This window comes from Oncorhynchus gorbuscha, linkage group LG03 (genome assembly GCF_021184085.1).
Source record: "Oncorhynchus gorbuscha isolate QuinsamMale2020 ecotype Even-year linkage group LG03, OgorEven_v1.0, whole genome shotgun sequence".
Classification (NCBI taxonomy): Eukaryota; Metazoa; Chordata; class Actinopteri; order Salmoniformes; family Salmonidae; genus Oncorhynchus; species Oncorhynchus gorbuscha.
Window position 1 is genome coordinate 51486770 of NC_060175.1, and position 14069 is coordinate 51500838.

Below are 14069 nucleotides of genomic sequence, written 5' to 3' on the forward strand. Positions count from 1 at the left end.
ATATATGAACCCATTCACTTTTAAATAAATACCAGATAGGCCTACGCACTTGTGAAAAAAAATCAGCCAGTCTTCACATACCTGTTGAAGGGTTGTGAAATTAGTCATGAATTTATTTGCACCCTGCTTCGCACAAACACAATAGTTTACCACTCAACGATATGCAATATCCATCAGTTTATGCGACTATAAATTGAAATAGCTGAGTGCTGTTCTCTTGACGTGCTAGTCACACACGCACACACACACACACACACACACACACACATGCGCGCGCTCACACATGCACAATCACACACACAGTGTGAACACATAATTTTCATACTTTATTTACAGTGAGAATAGACAGCAGTCTGGAAGCAGCCAAGCCCTTCACAAAGCATTTTCAGTCCACTAAACAGCTCTCACTGGGAGCAAAAATGTAAAGATCTTACCAAAAATGGATCATTTCAAGTGGTCAGTCATAAATAATCTTTGTCCAGTTTCTCTTGTCATTGTGGCAACAGTAATTCAAATGGAATCTCATGTGAGACACTAGATATCAATTACAAATCTTAAGAATAATTCATAATTCATTAATTTTTTCATTTTTACATTTACATTTACATTTAAGTCATTTAGCAGACGCTCTTATCCAGAGCGACTTTCACTCATTCATTTTCAGTCTTATTATTCATTGAATCCGGAACAAATTAGTGTGATCATTTTCTCTCAAGATGAAAGAAAAAGACATTCTGAGAATAAAATCTGGCTTCCATGACAAGTTCATAAAGGTCATCCCACAATCAGTGGGTGAATACAATTGGCTTGGTCTTATTACAGATGGCAACAATAATGACACAAAAATGTAAACCTGTTTACGTCAACGTTTTGGAATAGGGTTTATGGTCTCTGTATCGTACACTTTCCAATGTATTCTCCATTACACAATCATCTATTCCATTTGTCATCGCTGTGTTAAATCTAGCAAGGATGTGGGCATTACTTCAGTCCTAACTCTCTCAGTGTATTGAGGAACCTGATTATGACCCCGTGAAAATTTGATGGAAAAGTATGAAAACACCACCTCAGTCTCATAGCCTGAATTTTGCATTAGAAATGGGGGAAGTGTGTGTGAGTGTCACAATTATGAATGCAAGCCACCAATTTGAGCCATGCTGGAAATTCAGAGCGCTGGGGCTCCTTCTCAGCAGAAGTATACCCTGGTGCTTTCACCTGACAAGTTTCTTCTGCCAAATATCATGCTCATGAATCGTGCTATAAAGCTATAATCTTTCTTATTTTTTTTTTGGTCTGGGGTACGGTATGTGAGGCCAGTAGGGAGTACTGTAAAGATAGCTGCATGTGTTCCATGAGGCTTTAATGGTGACCTACTTTCACTGTAGAATAAGATGTACAGTACACTATTATTATGTCTGCCCAGAACGAGAGCGAAGAGGGTGTGCTGCTTTCTTTAACTGTATCACGTACTGGCAAAACAATATCCCAACTTGGGAATGGTAACGTGGCACAATCAGTGGAGACTGTCGCATCTGTTGCAGAAGTGATATGAGTTAAGACTTGTGGTATTACACTGTAACTTGTCTTCACTCATTACGTTCACACATGCGTTCTTTTGCTAAAGCATGTTATTAGAGCCACTCCCGAATTGTTTTTCCGACGGGCCTAGTTTGAAAACGGGAAGAAAAGATTTTAGGTCTGCAGGGAGTATTGTATCGTAGTGAGGGTTTTTGTTTTGAAACGCATTTTGTCACATTAGCTTATCAGTCACGTGACGTCTCCAGCATGTTTTACTGTTGTTTTTCATTTTTCCTCAGGGGAGATACCTTAGAGAAGATCCCAAACAGAAACAGCAGATGTGTTCATTTCCATGGCAAAGTTCTGGGAAAAACAGAGCTTATCTTTCCCCAAATTAGCATGACGTCTCAATGACTGCTCACAGGGCATCAAAGGCATGTAATTATAGAAATAGTGCAATTTGTGAGGGTAGGACAAAAGCTACGGTCACAAACACAGGAAATCATTCCCCCAGTAAGGTAGTTTCGCTGTTATTGTTTATTTAAACATGGCATTGAATAAGGCAAATTGTCATGTTTTGAGTGGCTTTGTTATTTACTACACAATGTAGCATTGATACATCCTGCTGCTAAAAAGCTTTTCCTATTCCGGAGACAAAATAAGTGGCCTGGATCGCCATTGTAGAGGCAATATGCACCACCGCTGCAAGCCAATAAGAACACTGACCTTTGATGTTATACACATTTCAGGAACCAGTCATGAATATCTTTTAGCCAGGCTAGCCACAGGCAGGTGTTAAATACACTCTTTGGTTGTGTTTTTTTGTTGTTGTGTTGTTTAAAAAAAAAAATGACTCGACAGACAGTCCATAGTCATGTCTTGATGGATCTGGCCCGAGCATGAGTCTGCTACTACTGCAGCGCAGAATGGAAATGGCTGAAGATTGGCTAGGTTATGTACTGTATAACCTTTGAATCACATCTAATCACATTCTAGGCCAAAGGTAAGGTGGTTGCAAAGGCTGTCACTTGTCCTTTATCCCATGGCTTACTGACACTAAAGGCTTTTGTTAAGTCATGCACACATAGCCCATTGGATTCCCAGCTGCCCATGGAGTAATGGAGACTTCCGTTCGGTGTGTGTCATTTCACTGAGAGAATACAAAACCACAGCCGAGGAACGCTAACCGCACAACTAATTGCTTAAACGTCTGCAGAGACACAACTACTCCAATAGCACTTTGTGAAAAAAGGATGCAAGTTAAAACGTGTCCCGACTGGTATACATTTGGAGATCTCCTATTACCGCCTAAATGGCTTTTGAAGACACGTCTCACTTCCGATAATTCTTGTCTGTGCGACGGTGCTGTGACAGACGGAATTAATTGATATGTTTTGTCTGCTTGTGGTTCGCCCCCCCACCCCCCACCCCACCCCACCCTCCACCTTTTGGTTTTACCAGGTCTGGCCTGTTTGCTGCCTCGGACTAATTGCCTGTTTTGCAAGCAGGTTTGTTGTCTGAGCCTGAGTGTAAGCTGAGTGTTATCCCCTGTCCGTGTGCCCCCTATAGAGAGCAGTGTCCTGCAGAGCCCAGTATTCACCAAGCAGCCTGGCAGCATTGTGTTCCCTGTGGACTCCCAGGAGAAGAACAGAGAGGTGGTGTTCAGCTGTGAGGCCCAGGGAAGCCCATCTCCCCTTTATCGGTGAGTATGTATTACACAGTGCACATCTCCCACCACAATCATTTCCCTCTGTTCTCTTCTTGTGGATCGATCATTTTGTGAATTTTATTTCATTCCGATGTAGCACCCTGACTGCTGGACACAAAATCGTTTAAAAATAATAATAAATACAGTACGAGTCAAAAGTTTGGACACACCTACTCATTCCAGGGTTTTTCTTTATTTTTACTATTATACTACAATGTGGAAAATAGTACAAATTAAGAAAAACCCTTGAATGAGTAGGTGTTCTAAAACTTTTGTCTGGTACTGTATATATATTTTTTAGCTCATTGAGATCACACACATGAACGGTAAAAGCATTCATCCCACTTAAGAAATAGTATGGAACATTATCTTTCCTATTTTGGGAAAAGCAGTGTGGCTCTGGTTATGAACATTATCTTTCCTATTTTGGGAAAAGCAGTGTGGCTCTGGTTGTGAACATTATCTGGTTCAAACGAATTGAGGCAGAGGCTCAAAGAGACTGTCCCTTTCGCTCTCTCTTCTTCTTTTCCTGGACGGTTCGTTAGTCTATCGAAAGGTTACTAAGTTGTATCGCTGGCAACTGCAAGGTTCAAATCAATCATGTTTGCACGGTGAAATTGCTGGGTTGAGATTTAGAAGGATTGGTACGTTTAATACTTGGGATTGAGCCAGTTTAAAGGGTGACCTAATCAGCTGTTTCCTGTCAAGGTCGCTGTACAGTCCTGTCAGAGAGAAGCACAGAACCTTGGGGTGGGATGGGCTGCCTGCCTGCCTTCTAAGACTGTATTCCTTTACACAGCTGTAGACTAAATCATCTTCAAAGTTCATTAACTGCACATCACAAAATCGTATGCTGTGACTGGCTGATGTAAGAGAGGCTGGGCATTACATTTGGCTCATCCTCTGATATGCTTTAAAACGGTCTGTCCCTACAAACATAAAGCTTCTAAGAGAATATTAACTCTGGAAAGAAGAAGCATTGTTCCCTGGTTCTGGGTCTATTTGGTTTCCCCAAAAAAGAAAAGTACAATGCAGAAGGCTAAAGGAAAAGATGTGACATTCTACAAACTCGTAAGCCACGTGGCTTTGTATCATGCCACTGTATGGACATCCTGTTGAAAGCATGATTGCATGAAGCATGTGCTTAACAAACGGAGCTGCTGTACCAGTGTCCCCCTCTAGAATGATTGATAGCCAAAGAGATTATTCGATTGTCTGCAGCATGTCCATGTACTTGATTAGATGTGTTGCACGATGTATCATAGCTGTGATGTTAAATTCTGTTCAAGAGTCAGTGTCTGGACAACATCTAGTGACATGACCATAGATGTCATCTTGTCATTAGTGTGTTAACCTAACTCCCTTACGTATTCCTTTGTGCAGAACATACCTTGTAGAGCGTAATGCACCGATGTTGACCTAAAGACAAGTGGAGTTATGTGTTTTCTCATGATTACCATATCAGTCAAAGCTATGGCAGTTAACATTTGTACATTTTTTATTTAACCTTTATTTAACTAGACAAGTCATTTAAGAACCACTTCTTATTTACAATGACGGCCTACCCCGGCCAAACCCTCCCCTAACCCGGACGACACTGGGACAATTGTGCACCGCCCTATGGGACTCCTGATCACAGCCGGTTGTGATACAGCCCGGGATCAAACCAGGGTCCGTAGTGACGCCTCTAGCACTGAGATGCAGTGCGTTAGACCACTGCGCCACTCGGGAGCCGTGTTAGCTCTCATCCGATACACCCTATTTGCTACAAAAAAAGACCTTGACAATCCTAAGCTAGCACATTTTTTCCTGTCAACCGGGCCTTTTTGAACGACACATTTAACGCTACGTGAAAAGACTTCTCCCTGCCAACGCATGTGAAACTGAGACGGTGTAGCACGTTGATAGATAGACAGTGATCTTCTTTCGCAGGGTCGTACACTCTGCAGTCTTTGTGATTTGTAACAAGATACTTATACATTACTCATCAAATATCTTTCTCTGTCCCTAAATTTGCCCTCTTTTAATGGCTTAGAAAGTCATGGATAAAGCATTAAATGAATAACCGTCAGTAAAATAATTAGCGGGCACGCGTAATTCAAATTGTTGGCTCTATTAAGTGCTTTCCTTGTGGATTTGTTGCTCACTCTCTCTGTTGAAGAATACTAGAAGGCTGTTGAATAGGGTGCTTTCATTTTTAATGGAATACAATTTTCGTCTCTGAAACAGAAATAGCACTTAGTAACAACACATAACAGCCTGCTATGAGAGCTGATGACGACTTCCTCCCTTGGAGATCTAGGATCATGTTAGATCCTCTTCCTGTTGCATGCTCTCTCTCTGGAAGTATGAGTAGTTAGAGTAGACTCACTACCGGGAAGTAAAATATTAATGTTGGTACTTGTTTTTCTTGCATTGGAAGTAAGCGAATGGCTGGAGTTGCCTTGTGAGACGGTCGGGGAGGACCTTTGCCATAGTGTGTGTAAAGTAATGAGGCTCTGGAGACCAGGGGACTTGTGTGTGTACTGTAAGGCTGGTGTGGAGTAGGCATGGAAATGAATTCAGGAATCATTATATATGTTGCTTGTACAAGCAGTGCAACTCCAATAAGCACTATGTATTTAATGGCATGGCCATATTGTATTCTGAACATAAGAAGAAAGCCACAGGGAATGTTTATAATCAGATATTTTTAGGTGAACTACATGTTCCCTTTTCCTCAAGCGTTGATACAGAACATGTTCAGGTGCTTATTATCTTGAGTGTGCCTCAGTCATAATTGGCGTAGCAAGACCCGAGCTCTCCCCTCTCTATAGCGAAGCTCTGGGAGAGAACTCTCAGTCCCAGTCTTTATATAAATGCTTGATATGGTCAGTAGTTGTCTAAATGCTGGATGAAAGAGAACAAAGACATTGACGTCAAATGTTATGCTTTTAACCTGGCATTAACCTTTTACAGTGGGCTCTTTATTAGTAGTGCCTTTTCTCGGCTAAATCATACAATAAAATAGCTTTTATCTATTCAAGCAGAGCTGCACCAACCTAATGCAGATATTTCTATAAACGCTTTGACAAATTCACCCGATTTGTTGGGCTGTTTGGAATCCATAAAGACAATCAATTACTCTCCTCACTCCAAAGACATAATCAGCAACTAATCGCCCTGGACGCTAATCATGATTTGCGTCACCCATTTCCCAATAAAGTGATTAAGAATACCTATCATGCTTACTCATATGTGAAATGCCATTTTTGACTTTTTTTTTGTAATAGAACTGGACGTTGTTGAAAATACCTACATGTATCAAAGTGTTTTCCTGTCAAGACGCTGTGATGTGTAAATGATGGGTTCACACCTCCGTAGCGGGGATTTAGCTGGTATCGATCCCTTTACCCCTCCATGTTGTTTGGCATTGTAACGGCCATTGTGCTCAATGTGGAGGGATTGAGGAATCTGCTGCCTTCATAAGTGAATTATATCCTTCACTGATCACCTCTAACACCAATGATAATCTTGTAGCCTGGTGTAGAATGCAAAAGTGCAGAATGCAGGGCGCTAGTCATTAATTTTAATTGCTGCATCGTAATGATTAAGCTGCATTTTTATGCTGTTTGACTGGGTGTCTAGCAAGATGGATGGCGATGGAGGCTGTGTATTCTTGTTGAGTGGGTTCTTTTCTGCTCCGTGGTGTGCCGGGCCGTCAGTGTGGTTCACTACTTAGATTAACGCTAAGCCCTTTCTTCGCTTATTGAAAAGGAATTAATCAAATGAAGGTAAAATCATCATTTTCTTTGTCAGAATCTCATCTTGTCCTAAAGGTGAATGATCTACATTAGAATGGAGTTAGTGGTGGGATTCTAAGATTGTCTATCAATTGTTCTGGATCTGACTGCTTTTCATTCTGTTTTTAGGTGGAAACTGAATGGCACCGCAATCACTCCAAAATCAGTCTCACACTACAGCCTGTCTGGAGGCAACCTCCGAATCAGCCATTTGGACAAAGACCAGGATGCTGGAACATATCAGTGCCTCGCCTTCAACTCTTTTGGGACCATCGTGAGCCGAGAGGCCAGTCTAACCTTTGCATGTAAGTCACTAACTATCTTTAGTTCCCTTTCTGATCAAACTGTACTAGCCAGCAGTGTGAAAGCATGTGACATAAAAGATATGTCATTGGGACTTGTGATAGTGTCTCGTGTCCCGCCTGATAAAGCGATCAACATGAAAATGTCTCCTTGGGGAGCAGCAGTTCCCAGTGCTGTGATTCCACACTCCCCTTTCTGTCAGGGTGCATCCTAATCCTGATAGAGCTTAAACATGAATCTACACAACTCCAATGCACAAAACTAACTCTCCATCACTTTCCCCAGGCTTGGCTGTTACTCAAAATAAGTAGCAATAAATGCCTACACTACCACATACTGTTCTTATAACACATGACAGACTCTCCAAGATGTTCAGTTAAAGCATATTGAGCAAAAGTAATGTCACCGTAAGTATAAAACCGAATAGAAATCATCTTGTCTCAGCATGTGAAAAGAATCGTTATTGTAGAATAATATTTTTTTTTTTAAATTGCGGAACTTTAGACATTATAACTGAGACGTGAGTAGAATAAGATCAAGATTGTGAATAAGATGAAGAGCCTGTGGTTTCCATTTAGCCCTTTCCCTCTAAACTACGAACTCAATACTCCCTGCTGCTCCTCCAGTTATTGGACATCCTTAAATGACGACATTGGCAGTGAAGTGAGTGATGGCTTCTTCAGATTGAATTTTGATGCCCCACGTTGGGAACAAGGCCGCTCCATCCCTCACACGCTATTTGTTTTGTCCCTTGGTTGAGCCCAGTCTAACCCCTGAGCAGGAACAATTCGATTTCGTAAGGGAACTCCACGGTCACTATAGGGTTAATACAGTGACAGTTTCATCAATTGCCACGGCCTGACCTTACCAGTCTTGGGTTGTTGTCACATATTAAAGCATGCATCTTCTTTATTACTCTTGGTAAAGATTCATTTACTCCGCATGATGACTGAATGGTGCGGGTGGAAGAGAATAATTTTAAGGGCAGCTGATATTATTAGAGTGTATCCTACAATTTGTTAGAGTAGAGATGAGAGATAACGTCTATGTGGCTCTCAGCTTCATGTCAACATTGTGACGACAGTACCCAATGTCTATAGCCACATGTTGTCATCCCCAATGATCAGCAATGTTTTAGAGGAGATTCTAATGTAAAAATCAGTGAAGAAAGTACTGAAACATGAAAGTAACTGTCCAGTGTTTCCCAATTACTATGACATTTGACCTATTATTAACTACAGTAAGCATGTTCCATCCATAGTTTTTATGCTCGTAAAGTCATACCGTATAAAAAAATAAATAAACGACAGCTGTGATTTGAAACAGGACGTTTCGGTACAATTTTATGAACGCCGACATGGTGGGATCTTTTTGTGTCGGTACAATTAATTATGCGAGAAATGGCGGTGGAACAGCCTTGATGCGCAAATATTGATCTAGTAACCATAAAATCAAAGTAAACTTGGAGTTGCGATGATATGGAGTGTGGTCCTCTCACTATGACTCAGAACCCATTCTATTCGTTTCCCTCTGCTGGTCTTATTTGGTTCTTTCCTCCTTCTAGCCCTCTCTCTTCCCCTCCCTCTCTCACTCTCTCGCTTTCTCTTCTCTCTATCGTTCCGTTCCTGCTCCCAGCTGTTCCTATTCCCTAATCATCATTTAGTCTTCCCACACCTGTTCCCGATCCTTTCCCCTGATTAGAGTCCCTATTTATTCCTTTGTGTTCCGTTCCTGTCCTGTCGGTTCCTTGTTTTGTATTCACCGTGCTGTGATTGTGTATCGCCTGTCCTGTCGTGTTTTTGCCGTGATTGTGTATCACCCTGTCCTGTCGTGTTTTGTGCCTTCTGAGACGCTGCGTGTGAGCAGGTGTCTCAGTCGACTACGGCCTGGCAACCTGCGACCTGCAGTCTGTGGCCGCTTCTCCAGTTGTTTTCCCTCTACAAATCTAGAGGATTTCAGTTATTCCGTTTGGAACATTAATAAACTCTGTTTCTGTTAAGTCGCTTTGGGTCCTCTTTCACCTGCATGACAGAAGGAACCGACCAAGGAATGGACCCAGCGACTTCAGACGCTCGTTACACTGCCGTCGAGATCCAAGGAGCCATGCTCGGCAGACACGAGCAGGAATTGTCTGCTGCTCGCCATGCCGTGGAGAACCTGGCCGCTCAGGTTTCCGACCTCTCTGGACAGTTCCAGAGTCTACGTCTCGTGCCACCTGTTACTTCCTGGCCTGCCGAGCCTCCAGAACCTAGGGTTAATAACCCACCTTGCTACTCCGGGCAGCCCACTGAGTGCCGCTCCTTTCTCACGCAGTGTGAGATTGTGTTCTCTCTCAACCCAACACATACTCTAGAGAGAGAGCTCGGGTTGCTTACGTCATTTCACTCCTTACTGGCCGGGCTCGAGAATGGGGCACAGCTATCTGGGAGGCAAGGGCTGATTGCTCTAACAATTCCAGAACTTTAAAGAGGAGATGATTCGGGTTTTTGACCGTTCAGTTTTTGGTGGGGAGGCTTCTAGGGCCCTGGCTTCCTTATGCCAAGGTGAACGGTCCATAACGGATTATTCCATTGAGTTTCGCACTCTTGCTGCCTCTAGTGAGTGGAACGAGCCGGCGCTGCTCTGCTCGCGTTTTCTGGAGGGACTCCACGCAGTGGTTAAGGATGAGATTCTCTCCCGGGAGGTTCCTTCAGATGTGGACTCTTTGATTGCTCTCGCCATCCGCATAGAACGACGGGTAGATCTTCGTCACCGGGCTCGTGGAAGAGAGCTCGCATCAACGGTGTTTCCCTGCTCCGCATCGCAACCATCTCCCTCCTCTGGCTTTGAGACTGAGCCCATGCAGCTGGGAGGGATTCGCATCTCGACTAAGGAGAGGGAACGGAGGATCACCAACCGCCTGTGCCTCTATTATGGAGTTGCTGGACATTTTGTTAATTCATGTCCAGTAAGAGGCCAGAGCCCATCAGTAAGCGGAGGGCTACTGGTGAGCGCTACTACTCAGGTCCCTTCATCTAGATCTTGTACTACTTTGTCGGTCCATCTACGCTGGACCGGTTCGGTGCTACATGCAGTGCCTTGATTGACTCTGGGGCTGAGGGTTGTTTCATGGACGAAGCATGGGTTCGGAAACATAACATTCCTTTCAGACCGTTAGACAAGCCTACGCCCATGTTTGCCTTAGATGGTAGTCATCTTCCCAGTATCAAATTTGAGACACTACCTTTAACCTCACAGTATCTGGTAACCACAGTGAGACTATTTCTTTTTTGATTTTCCGTTCACCGTTTACACCTGTTGTTTTGGGTCATCCCTGGCTAGTATGTCATAATCCTTCTATTAATTGGTCTAGTAATTCTATCCTATCCTGGAACGTTTCTTGTCATGTGAAGTGTTTAATGTCTGCCATCCCTCCCGTTTCTTCTCTCCCTACTTCTCAGGAGGAACCTGGCGATTTGACAGGAGTGCCGGAGGAATATCATGATCTGCGCACGGTCTTCAGTCGGTCCCGAGCCAACTCCCTTCCTCCTCACCGGTCGTATGATTGTAGTATTGATCTCCTTCCAGGGACCACGCCTCCTCGAGGTAGACTATACTCTCTGTCGGCTCCCGAACGTAAGGCTCTCGAGGATTATTTGTCTGTGTCTCTTGACGCCGGTACCATAGTGCCTTCTTCTCTCCGGCCGGGGCGGGGTTCTTTTTTTAAGAAGAAGGGACGGTACTCTGCGCCCCTGCGTGGATTATCGAGGGCTGAATGACATAACGGTTAAGAATCGTTATCCGCTTCCCCTTATGTCATCAGCCTTCGAGATTCTGCAGGGAGCCAGGTGCTTTACTAAGTTGGACCTTCGTAACGCTTACCATCTCGTGCGCATCAGAGAGGGGGACGAGTGGAAAACGGCGTTTAACACTCCGTTAGGGCATTTTGAGTACCGGGTTCTGCCGTTCGGTCTCGCCAATGCGCCAGCTGTTTTTCAGGCATTAGTTAATGATGTTCTGAGAGACATGCTGAACATTTTTGTTTTGTCTATCTTGACGATATCCTGATTTTTTCTCCGTCACTCGAGATTCATGTTCAGCACGTTCGACGTGTTCTACAGCGCCTTTTAGAGAATTGTCTCTACGTAAAGGCTGAGAAGTGCTCTTTTCATGTCTCCTCCGTTACTTTTCTCGGTTCCGTTATTTCCGCTGAAGGCATTCAGATGGATTCCGCTAAGGTCCAAGCTGTCAGTGATTGGCCCGTTCCAAGGTCACGTGTCGAGTTGCAGCGCTTTTTAGGTTTCGCTAATTTCTATCGGCGTTTCATTCGTAATTTCGGTCAAGTTGCTGCCCCTCTCACAGCTCTTACTTCTGTCAAGACGTGTTTTTAAGTGGTCCGGTTCCGCCCAGGGAGCTTTTGATCTTCTAAAAGAACGTTTTACGTCCGCTCCTATCCTCGTTACTCCTGACGTCACTAGACAATTCATTGTCGAGGTTGACGCTTCAGAGGTAGGCGTGGGAGCCATTCTATCCCAGCGCTTCCAGTCTGACATAAGGTTCATCCTTGCGCTTATTTTTCTCATCGCCTGTCGCCATCTGAGCGCAACTATGATGTGGGTAACCGTGAACTGCTCGCCATCCGCTTAGCCCTAGGCGAATGGCGACAGTGGTTGGAGGGGGCGACCGTTCCTTTGTCGTTTGGACAGACCATAAGAACCTTGAGTACATCCGTTCTGCCAAACGACTTAATGCCCGTCAAGCTCGTTGGGCGTTGTTTTTCGCTCGTTTCGAGTTTGTGATTTCTTACCGTCCGGGTAGCAAGAACACCAAGCCTGATGCCTTATCCCGTCTGTTTAGTTCTTCTGTGGCTTCTACTGATCCCGAGGGGATTCTTCCTTATGGGCGTGTTGTCGGGTTGACAGTCTGGGGAATTGAAAGACAGGTTAAGCAAGCACTCACGCACACTGCGTCGCCGCGCTTGTCCTAGTAACCTCCTTTTCGTTCCTGTTTCCACTGTCTGGCTGTTCTTCAGTGGGCTCACTCTGCCAAGTTAGCTGGTCATCCCGGTGTTCGAGGCACTCTTGCGTCTATTCGCCAGCGCTTTTGGTGGCCGACTCAGGAGCGTGACACGCGCCTTTCGTGGCTGCGTGTTCAGACTGCGCGCAGAAGAAGTCTGGTAATTTTTTTCTGCTTCTGCTCCTGGTCTTGCTGGGTCTCAGTCTGTTCCCTGCCATCGCATCTCTCCTGTTCTTGTCCCTGCCCTTGCTGTGTCTCAGTCTGTCCCTAGTTCTCATTTTTTTTTTAGAGTAGTACCCTAGTTTCCCTTTTTATCGTTTTTCGTTACGGTCCTGAGGAGAGGAGTTGGGTTCTTTCTCGGGACGTGCTGGACCGTTTGATCTATGATTTCCTCCGTTGCCGCCAGTGTTCCTCCTCGAGAGCGCCAGGAGGCGCTCGGTGAGTGGGGGTACTGTCATGTTTGTCATTTATTATCTTGTCTTGTCCCTGTGCTTCCCATTCTATTCGTTTCCCTCTGCTGGTCTTATTTGGTTCTTTCCCTCCTTCTAGCCCTCTCTCTTCCCCCCTCTCTCACTCTCGCTCTCTCTTCTCTCTATCGTTCCGTTCCTGCTCCCAGCTGTTCCTATTCCCCTAATCATCATTTAGTCTTCCCACACCTGTTCCCGATCCTTTCCCCTGATTAGAGTCCCTATTTATTCCTTTGTGTTCCGTTCCTGTGCCGTCAGTTCCTTGTTTTGTATTCCATGCTGTGATTGCGTTTTTCGCCCTGTCCTGTCGTGTTTTTGCCGTGATTGTGTATCACCCTGTCCTGTCGTGTTTTGTGCCTTCTTCAGACGCTGCGTGTGAGCAGGTGTCTCAGTCGACTACGGCCTGCGCCTGGAACCTGCAGTCTGTGGCCGCTTCTCCAGTTGTTTTCCCCTCTACAAATCTAGAGGATTTCAGTTATTCCGTTTTGAACATTAATAAACTCTGTTTCTGTTAAGTCGCGTTTGGGTCCTCTTTCACCTGCATGACAGAAAGTGCAAGGTGATGAGCTTGATGCTCCTTTCCAATAAATATTCTGGTGATATGATAATCGATGCTTGACTGCTGTTTGACAAATACAACTATTCTCGCTCTTTTCCCTAATAATCTCATTTTGTAAACTAGCCTATCCATACAGCCTACCTTCACTGTATCTGAGAGATGTTGTTGGCTAGAGCACACCTGCCAAGACCAGAATAGGCACGTTTGCTACTTAACTCAACAGCTTTTGTGACAAAACGATGGGTAGAGTTGAAAATGCGATGGAACATGAAAACTTAAGCAAAAATTTACACTATGTCATCACGCTCTGATTTTTATCCACATTAATTCAGTTTAGTGAAACACACTACTGTTGGGAAAATGTGCCTATTTTCTTTATGCATATTTTTGAATATGCACATGAAAATCTGTTGCCAATTGGATGGAAGCCTGCTAATATGAGTGAAATATGAGTTTTTTAAAAATGAAGTATGTTAAACATTAATTTTTCTGTATTGAAATGGTATGGGCGTACCCCAACAACAGAATGGTGTGGGCGGATAGCGGTCATTACAAATATTCATGTGAGTAGACCACTGATTGGCCAGCTCATTTTCCTCAGAGGATGGCATGATGTTATGTGAGGAAATTGGTGGATTTGACACTATTATACCTTTGGGCACAATATTCTCTACATCTTATTCATCTTGTGTCAATCATTTTCCATGTGTTAATTTCTTACCTGTTTCTATGTTAAC

At 44.0% G+C, this 14069-nt stretch overlaps 1 protein-coding gene across 4 annotated transcripts in view; it reads left to right on the forward strand.

Moving 5' to 3' along the window:
- The window catches only part of LOC124031511 (contactin-4-like), a 187779-nt gene that overhangs the window by 41822 nt on the left and 131888 nt on the right, over positions 1–14069 (forward strand). For all 4 annotated transcript variants that reach the window (XM_046342832.1, XM_046342830.1, XM_046342833.1 and 1 more), the window contains exons 3-4: positions 3088–3220; positions 7138–7313. In XM_046342832.1, coding sequence (XP_046198788.1) covers positions 3088–3220; positions 7138–7313 — 309 coding nt within the window. The remainder of the gene's footprint in view (positions 1–3087; positions 3221–7137; positions 7314–14069) is intronic.